Source organism: Hippocampus guttulatus, chromosome 13 (genome assembly GCF_054856545.1).
Source record: "Hippocampus guttulatus isolate MCC_2025c chromosome 13, RoL_Hgut_1.0, whole genome shotgun sequence".
Classification (NCBI taxonomy): domain Eukaryota; kingdom Metazoa; phylum Chordata; class Actinopteri; order Syngnathiformes; family Syngnathidae; genus Hippocampus; species Hippocampus guttulatus.
In genome coordinates, this window is record NC_141273.1 from 12,023,636 (window position 1) to 12,033,795 (window position 10,160).

A 10,160-nucleotide genomic window follows, 5' to 3' on the forward strand; every position below is an offset into this window, starting at 1 on the left:
GTGATTCTATCACAAAGTGACACACAGCATCAGCACATTTACAAGTCACAAATCATTTTTTCCCCCCTTGTATCAGGAGGAGCGGGTGGCTGCCTAGAGGAAGATGGTGTGCGGCTTTGATCCAACCTTCATTTTGGAGCTCAGTAGAGCTGTCACTAAGCGGTAAGTAAGTTTGGAGAGAAACTTCAAATGTGGTCCAGACTGATCAGTAACTGACGGGAAGGATAAAGAGTAAGACGGTTAGACGTTGCAATTTTCATTCACAATCGAAACGGACAATCAGAAAAAAAAACATAACAAGAAATGTCCACAGAGGGGAAGTTGCAATCATTCAGTGGTATTCGCCAATTATTATTTTTTCCATGAAAATGATTCTTTATGTTTCTAATAAGCACTTCCTTCATTTGAAATTGAATCCACGCACAACAAGGGGTCAACTAAACTTTTGGAAACTGCTTGTGTCCAGATCATTGCTCAGGCCTACCAATCTAATACACACTTCTGAAATAACACATTTTTTCTGAAATAATTATACACTATCAATATGAGTAATTAATAATTTTAATGTGAAACACTGATCGTGTTAATGATTTCTCACAATAATGGTCAACAACTCTCTAACAAGGTAAGAAACGGATAAATATACATTCTGGATTTAGTCTGTAAATCTCGTCAAGTGTTTCAATTTTTACATGAGCACTCCTACAACCATCTCAGGAAATCACAATGTCCCATCATTTCTGAACTATGTCTAAAACAGGATGGTGGGCTGTTGGTGATCCTTACGTAAAGCCACAATTCAGTAAAGAGTGCTTGCACAATCTCACGAGAGCCGATACCCGGTGAAAAAAGAAAAACTGCTTCACAAAACAAACAACGTTAACCCTCCTGTTATGTTGCGAGTCAAATTGACCTGCTCTAAAGTAAAGTTAAAAATCAAAGAAATTATTCTCAATGTTTAAAATGCATTTTCGCTATGGCGGGCGTCGACTGGAGAGTAAATATACAAATTGTTTAAATAGATATATTCCTCCATCTTCGTAAATCACTGATCAAGTATTGTGGGGGGGGGGGTTTCACTGATCGACTCTCAAAATGCTGATCGTGTAAAGCCTCGTTTGAAATTCATTCATTATTATAATTATATATACATTTTTATGATGCAATGAGTCAAACTAGCTTGTTTCAAAATCAAAGATTCTGGGGTGGGAACATAGTTTTTCTAATTTTCTACTTTGTAATTATGTCCATCCATCCATCCAATTTCTATACCGCTTCTCCCCATGAGGCCGATGTGCTGGAGCCTATCCCGGCTGCCTCCAGGCGACGGGTGCGGAACATCCCGTACTGGTTGCCTACAAATCGCAGGAAACATAGAGACAAACATCCGTTTCGACTTACAGTACACCTAAGGACAATTTAGTCTTCAATGACCCTCATACAAGACAATCGTGTCAGTCGAAAACTGAGCATTATTACCCCATAGTGAGAGGTCTTGTTTTGAATCGTTGATTTGTTTGGGCAAAACGACACATCCCGTTTTCCACCCACCTATCTGGAAGAATAGCACACATGCTTAGCAAGAGATTTTTGTGTGAATCTGGTCAAAACTCCTGATGTGGAAATTGATTTTGGCTTGTGGTTGTTAGTTCATTTGCACTGGAGGCAAAGCAGTTGTAGTTGGAAAGCATGTTTTTTTTCCCATACTGCCCTTATATTAGACTTATTAGACTGTGCAGGTGTACCAAATGTTTTGCTTGCAGTTTTTGCATTAATCAGCATAGAAAATGCACCATGTTCTATGTGGTCATAACATGTTTGCATATATTGAACTAATGACACACAACACCTTGCTGTTTAGTACATGCCATATTTCATATACTGTCGCACATTACATCAGTGGTTCTCAAACCGGGGGCCTCAGACACCCAGGGCTCCGAGAGCCGTAACTTGGGGCTCCGTAAATTTCATTGAAATAAATGATGGCGCGTCGTTTAGCTTTAGCTTTGCTTTGGGTCAATCAAAAGTTTCCAATAAGTGGATAAATCAGTGCATTTGCTTTGATTACAAAAAACATCAGTTTCATCGTGGGAATGCAATTTAGGAGTTGCGTTTTTTCCAAGAATAGCCATGAGAGCAGGAATGTCAAACTCATTTTTGTCACGGGCCACAATGTAGGTCGTGTTTCCCTCGGAGGGCCATTCGGACTGTGAAACCAAATAAAGAAATCAAGAATAATCAATTATTGTCTAAGTTACTGTAATGAGAGGTTTGGGTAACAAGAAAATGCTTACAATATCTCTGTTACATCTCTGTTCTTTATCACATTTGCAAATTTGACATTTTGGTACGGATTTTGGCAAGCATCATGAAAGTTGACTTGGTTGATTTGCTTTGACGGGCCACATGAAATGATGTGGCGGGCCAGATTTGACGTTGGGCGATTGGAAAAGTGGTGAATATCGCGACCAACCTGCCATGTTTGCAACACTGATTATACCGTACTTTACGGCTCCTTTCTGGTCACGTCCTGTTGTTAGTGGAAGCAGTGCATGTCGGCGGATGATGGATAAATCTTGCAATTATTTCAATTGGATTAAGTTCCTTTCTTTTAAACCGGTCATGTAGGTTGAAACACTTAAAATAGAAATCATTCCTGAGATATTCAGGGGTGCACATTGTCCTTATGTTTAATTGGTGTTATGAGGGAGTCCTTGGAGAAATGTGGACCCAAGAGGTTTGAGAACCCCTGCATTAAAGTACTTACAATCAAGTGCCATGTTTGTGCTGGAATGTACATTCAAATGTATATCGACAAGGTCCACCTCTGCTATACATTCGCTTTAAACACCTTCCAGAGGTCAGATGGAGGTATAGTGCTTCCCAAAGCTGTTCAGTCTGATCTTCTCCGGCAGGATGATGTTCACCGAGTGTTCTGTGTCCTCGTGGCTCGCCCCGCCCACCTCCTTCAGCAGGTGCTCGCGCTGCTGCCGCACGAGCTTGCTGTATTTGGCGTTGACCAGCCACGCCTCACAGCGGCCGAACAGCACGATGCCCGTGGTGGCCAGAATGACCAGGCAGGTGAGCAGGGCTAGCATGCCGAAACACACCAGCTGACCGTGGCTGGACAGCACGCCGGGGGAGTGGTGCACCGTCTCTTTCAGCGTGATCTTGAGCAGATCCCTCTCGGGCGGTTGGAGAAGCTTGTGGAAGGCGTGGGCAGGAAGCGAGTAGTGCTGCGGGGTCAGCGAGAACACCCTGTGGTCGGCGGGCTTGGCGGCAGCCTGCTTGGGCTTGGCTTTCGGCCGGTGCTGCGCGGAACACAGCCGGCCCGAAAACCATTTGGGGCAAACGCAGCGGAAGTTTCCATCAGGGTGGCTGACACACGTGGCCCCGTTGGCGCAGGGTGCGGCGGCGCACGGAGAGAAGCCGGTGTCGTTACAAGTCAAACCGACGAAGCCTGCTGGGCAGGAGCATGCGAAGGTCGCGCCGTGGTCTGTGCAGTTGCCGCCATTTAGACACGGGTTGGAATGACAGATGTCAGGAGTGATCTCGCAGTGGTTTCCAGAAAATCCAGAGGGGCATAAACAGGAAGATTCCAAGGCGTCACCCGTTTTGGTACAAGTGCCTCCATTCTGGCAAGGAGAGCTGTAGGACAGAATGGAGAAGATAATGCTCACAGATTGATGAAGGTGCGCACCGACAGTTTAGTGGTTCACTCGTCTGTGAGCGTGGATTCGGTTCCCACCAAGTGTGAGTGTGAATGTTTGTATGTCTCTCAGGGTCATGTCCTAGGGCCCATTTTCTTTCTTTTTATTTGTTTCCTTTAAGACGAAGACCACATATATTGAATATATGTTTCATTTCTCTGTAATTCTGGGTGCTGAGATGAAAGCTAGATTTTACTTATAAAAAGAGCATGAATAATTTATGATGCCCCAGAGGGTAGGCTTTCTTTCTTTGAGATAATATATGACTTCTGTATTTATAGGTTCTTGTGATGGGCTTTTTAAAATAACTTTGAAGGATTATTCCCATGTATCTGATGGAGAAGCCGATTTATTTTGAATATCTGACGCCATAACAGAGTAGCAGAAGCCAAATGTTATTGTCATCCTGTTTTAGTTCTCATTCTATTCTCTTGAGAATTCTTTATTTTTGAAAACACATTATGTGACGTCTGAAATGAACTTTTGGGTTTCTTTACATTGAAGTTTCCATCAACTGTCAAAGATATTTGTCCTATATTTATGTGGGAGCCATGATTTTGATTATCGAATACGAAGAAGCCTAGTCAGCAGACACAAACGGTCCTTGTTCCCACTGTCTTCATCTGTTTTCTTGAAAATGGCTTTTAAAGATCACGAGAAAGTTAATGAAGGTCCTCAGGGTAGTATTCTGGGGCCCCTTATTCTTCAGTTTGTTTTTTTTTGTATGTTTATTTCACTCACGAAAATCTATACAGGTATGTAGTACTAGATTCACAGCTACTACCATCTACAAGTTTCTTGTGGGGTTCAGCATACTTGGTGAAAAAATGTTGGATGGGTGGGCGGACGGATGTTTGGATGGATAAGTCAATACTGTGGATGGAGGGATTGATGGACAGACAGACGGATAGGTAGAAAGAATCTATTGATTTTGAATCCAGCTAAAAATAACTCCAAAGTAGCAGAAGCCAGAGGTTCTTGTCACCTCTCTCCTGCCTCAGTTCTCATCCGATCGTTCTTCACTCTTGATTTCTGTCAAGGTGAGAACCTTGTTCAATTTGTCACATCCGGAGGTTCACTTTATAAGCCTTGCCTGTCAGTCTGTCTACAATATTCTTGACTTGTTAAAAACAGTAATTTCTTGTGTTGTTTTGGTTTAAGAGTTGACTTGAATATCTTGCATCTTTTTTGCACATTTCATACTGGTGGATTAACTTCCTTCAATGCATGACTTTTTTTTTTGACAGTATCAAACCTTACTCTTTGGTCATAGGCTGCGTTTATAAACAGAGGGTTGATTTAAGATAAGATAAGATAAGATAAGATAAGATAAGATAAGATATCCTTTATTAGTCCCACACTGGGGAAATTGCTGTCTGCGTGTGAATAATAATAAGAAGAATACATTTTATTTATAAGCGCCTTTCAAAATACCCAAGGAGACTTTACAATCAAAAAAGAGTTTTATGAGGTCCCTTAGGGGCCCTGTCCTGGAACCTTTTCAATTTCACAATGTAGTCAGTCCATCTCACTTAAAATAATAAGCTACCTCGATATTTGTGCAGAAAATCCACATAAATTAGTTTCACAGTAACTAATCTACCTGGAGACAGGTTACAATTACATTACCTGAAATAAAAACCAGAGGAAATTACATATTCACGACTCTGGAGCCATTATAGAGCGGCCACACTTATAAAACATTTAATGTTGGAGCAGAATCAATGAGTCACGTCCTCTGCCCTGGGGGCGTTGCTGTCTGCGTGTGAATAATAATAAGAAGAATACATTTTATTTATAAGCGCCTTTCAAAATACCCAAGGAGACTTTACAATCAAAAAAGAGCAATAAAACCACAGATAAAATTATAAATAATAAAAAGTGATGAGTTAAACTAAATATGCAAGTGTGACTGTAATACTGTGTCTTCTCTACGCATTGCAATTGTGTTTGTGATGGGGTCATTGAATTCGGAATAAGATGTTTAAAGGGAGACAAAGCGCTGTGAATGCCAAGTGAAGGTCATTGCATCTAATTTTTAGTATAACAAGATTCAGCCTATACCAGCACTGTCAAATCTCTGACATGCAAGTGAATGATATTGGATTGGGGGGGAGGGGGTCTCACGGGAGGGCTATCAGACAGACACGCGGCATTTTGAAGAGTGCTCAGATTTGCCATCTCATTTATGTGTCAAGGTTTGTGGAGAGCAAAAATACTCTCAGCAGGCTTAATAATTACAGTATTTTTATTCTAATACTGTCTTTAAACTCTTCAATACAGAGAAATTATACCTCAACCTGAAAGAAACAGCCATCACAATAACCCTCTCTAAACAGCCATGTTTTAATCTGAGAGGGGCGGGAGTGGGGGTAGGGGTTTTGGCAGAGGGGGGGTAGAGGTGCCTGCGAGGTGTTGCCAAAACTATTTTCTGACGTGAGCTGCTCACATCAAATTAATTGGTCATGTAATGTCACACTTGATGGGCAAGCTGGCACTCAAGAGAGGCAACTATTGGTATACAAGCAATTAAAAATTCAACTTCCTGGCACATGTCCCCTTTAAATCGTCACTTATTGTGATGCTGAGGTCCATTTGTGTCTTAATCTAGGAGTATGGTCGCCTTCAGAGGACAAAAGACGCTTGGCAAAGCACTCTGTTGTAAAATTCCAATTTGAGCTCTCGCTCTCTCGGGTCGACTGACATGTTGATTCAGGATCATCATCCTTGAGACACTTGGTGAACTGAAGGAATCAGTGGACCGAATCAAGTTGGAGTTGTATGGGAACAACAATAGCCCTTAATCAAGAACCATATTTGGTTTCTTGAGTGGGAGTTCAAATGGACGCTGTACGCCTGACAAATATTTCATTTCACCATGTACAGTGGTAATCTCAACGTGGGTCAAATTTTGAATTCTGTAAAAATATCTGGGGGAAAAATAAACTCCGGTAGATCTGATTTCAGCCCGCATCACAGGATTAACTTTGTGTGTGTGTGTGTGTGTTTTGCTTTTGAGCAGGAAGATTCCAGTGGTCTCCAAGTACTTTTATCTCGCTTTGGTGAGTCACGATAGTCAGAGCTGAGATGTTGATGACTGAGGAGTGTTATTTCTTTTCAGAGGGGCATCTGACCCTGACCTGTTCATTACCTTGTTACCCCACAAAAGCATCTTATTTATAGTGGGGTGTTACCAAAACACTCAGAGCCCGCTTTTTATGCCCAGCGCAATGTAGAGCAGAGCGCGTGGGTAGAGTTTTCTTTCTTGTCGTAGTTTGGTAGATGCAAGCTGTTGGAGATGGCCGTTTGCGCCACTGTGGGCGTGAGCACAGCTTACTTGCTACATTAGCAACTGGCAAGCTGCCGTGTGCTCGTCATTTAATTTTTTGCTTTACGCCTCACGTCAACTGCGTTAGGCTGCAGTTTAAATGTGACAATAACGAGGAGACGCATGATAGAAAATGGAACGATTGTGGTTGAATTTATATTGTACTTGTTGGGCAGCACAAGAAGAAGTGTGATGTGTGTGTCTTTTAATTTATGGAACAGTAAACTTCTGGTCACACTTGAGAATGTTATATGTTTACTTAAAAAGAAATTCCTGTACAGTCATAATGGCAGCAGTTTGGGCTCCAAAGTTAAAAATTAAACTTGGGGGGGGGGGGGGGTGAAATCAATTCTCGTACCCATCAATGAGACAGATGTTCCTCTTCAACTGACAGGTTGGTCCGGTGAAACCTTGGGGACAGACGCACAAGTATCCCCCCTCTCCGGTCTCTATGCAGGTGGCATTCCCAGAACAAGGCTGTGATGAGCACAGGCGAATATCTGCAATGACACGCACAAAAAAAAGCATTCTCTTTGTATCTGTCTCTTTCCTTCTTTTATTCCATTTATTCATTCTCCCTCACTCTCATTCCGAATGCTTGGCAACATTTCTCCTCGTGTCCTTTATTTCCACTCCACTGCTGCGACACTCTCTGCCGTAACTCCCAAATCACATACCCTATGATGGGGAATGTGTTCTCAAGTATCTTGTTTCACGACCAAGGTCACCTTCAGCAACCTTCACCCCCTCGCACCCCCTCTAAAAATAAATCCCAGGATATTTCACATGTTCCCTGGGGCTCAGTGACTCACCTGAAGCCCCAGGCTCGTCTGCTGCTGTGTGTGTGACACTTAATGGGGTCTCACCTTGGTCACAGAGGCTGCCCACCCAGCCCTGCTGACACACACACTGCCACGCTTTCTCGCAGGAGCCATGCAGGCAGCCCGGGAAGGGGATGCAACGCTCGCAATGGACTCCTTGCCAGCCTGGTTTGCACCTGCGAGAAAAAAAAAAGGGAACAATCCTGAACTATTAATACACCCACGCCGCCCATGTCCCCATAATGCCAGCGTGGTGAGATGAGGCTTTGATTAGAGACAGAAAATCCATTGTTTGTGCAAACAAAGGGGCGATTTGGCAGTTGATGGAAGAGAAGCAATCAAACGGCACTCCAGAGGATGCATTAAAAACACAGGATATGAGGGGGTTTTTTTGGTTGTTTTTTTTATCGCAAGCATCACTACCTGCACTTTCCGGTCTTCTCACAAAAGCCATTCTCTGCGTTGCAGCTGCATCCCCAACCTCATGAGAGGAAACGAGAGATGCGTTGTTTTATTCATGCTGTCATAAGACACAATAAGAATACAAAAGCTCCTCGAGTTGACAATGTAACTTAGGTCGAATCGAATTACCTCCGGCGACGCCTGTTACGGCTACAAACAAGAGCGCGGTCGTGAGATGCATTGCGATGGTCAGTCCGGAACCAAATTCCTACAAATACGAAATACAAATACATAAACAGTTTCCAAAAGCAAAATGGATCACTGTTGTTAAAAGTTGACAAATTGAAGACATCTAAAAAGTTCACCGAACAGTGAAGGCACGCTTTTTGTCATCGTGTCTTTTTGAATTCCGGTGGCACACCTGAATGCGTCTGCATGCAAAAAGCACCCGCGTAGCCATCACAGACAGAGGAATAAGCCACTTCCTAAAGCTTCACTTTTACCATCAAAATCCTTTGAGTCATTTATACACTAATGATCTTACCTATGAAGCAACGGCGCGTAGTCTCCGGGTGATGCGACTCATATTTGAGGCATGTGTCAGGGCTGGGAGAGCCAAGAGCCAGGACGCGTAGATGAAAGTGATAACAGAGCTGCTCGAGATGGAGAGGTAGGGAGGGGGGCAGGGGGGTGGAGGGAGGACACGGATGGTTTTGACGGGACTGCTGCATCGAGCAGCATCCCGATGCAACAAGCTCCTCCTACCCCATAAAGGGGAGAATGTGCGTAACGGCAGCGTGATACCCCCCCAACCACCAACCCTCCGCCACCTCTCCCTAAGGGCTGAGGTGCAATCAAGTGCCACCGCTGTGATGCCTGCGACTGCCAAGGTAATGAGACTCCCCAGTGATGATTTTGTATGAAAATAAATAAAAGCAGCATCAGGAAAACTGCAAGGTGAAGGTTATCTCTTACTGCCTGGTGTGCTGTTTAATTCAAATTTATAAATTACAGCGACAGGGCTACAATTTAACCTCTATCAATGACCTAAATTCTAGCAGAGCACGGGAACATAATACTGAACATGTCATTTTTTGGTCACTTGTTTCTGGGCAGACTTCAAATGACTCTATTATCTCTGAAATAATAAGCATATGCAAGCCACACTAGAATTTGATTTGAAGAGATAATTTGAGGGAAACAGCGAGTGAACAGAACCATGAGCTAAAGCAATGGGACATTGTTCCAAAAACAGACAGTGAGCAGGAACAGGAAATCGGACATTCGAACAATATTACTCCAAAAATGACAATGGTACACAAAAAGCAACAGAGCTGGTAACCCCCCCACCCCCCAAAAAAATAAATAAAAAATTCAGACCCTCAGAGTCACAGGAACAGGAACACTGCGGGGATATTAATTACCCAGCTAGCTTGGGGCGCCACCTGAAGGATTGGAATGGAACAGCATGTGTATCTGGTGATTGCTATGATCAGTCGTGATGCTTTAATGTCACAAAACCAACAAGAAGAAACGACAAGTCGAAAACACGTGGTAAAAGCTAAAAGAATACATTTGTAAATCCTTTTTAAAAATGAACACATTTTGCAAAACTCCAAGCACAAGACAAATTAATTCTGTGACTTCGCCAAATCACCAAAAAGACAGAAACGATCACTTTTTCCTTATCGTGTAATGTATGAATTGTAATAGCCTGCGCATGCAGCACCCATCTGCCATACATCATAATGTCCGTCTCTATTTTTAGTCCAGTTATTGCTGTCCGCAGCCTAAAGCCTGCCAAGGGCGGTGGTGTTTTCCCCCGAGAATGTTATGTTAATTGTGATGACGAATATCATTCACTCATCTTTGAGGAATGAGTCATCAGCAACACAAGTA

At 42.9% G+C, this 10,160-nt stretch overlaps 1 protein-coding gene across 1 annotated transcript; it reads right to left on the reverse strand.

The window, feature by feature from the left end:
- Positions 1-1,107: 1,107 nt before the first annotated feature.
- Positions 1,108-8,945, reverse strand: dlk1 (delta like non-canonical Notch ligand 1). The gene is made up of 6 exons (XM_086128215.1): positions 8,806-8,945; positions 8,451-8,529; positions 8,283-8,340; positions 7,905-8,035; positions 7,397-7,538; positions 1,108-3,648 (listed from the first exon to the last, which is right to left on the reverse strand). The coding sequence occupies exons 2-6, from the start codon at positions 8,500-8,502 to the stop codon at positions 2,862-2,864; spliced, it is 1,170 nt and encodes a 389-aa protein (XP_085984341.1). The 5' UTR covers positions 8,503-8,529; positions 8,806-8,945; the 3' UTR covers positions 1,108-2,861.
- Between the last annotated feature and the right edge of the window lie 1,215 nt (positions 8,946-10,160).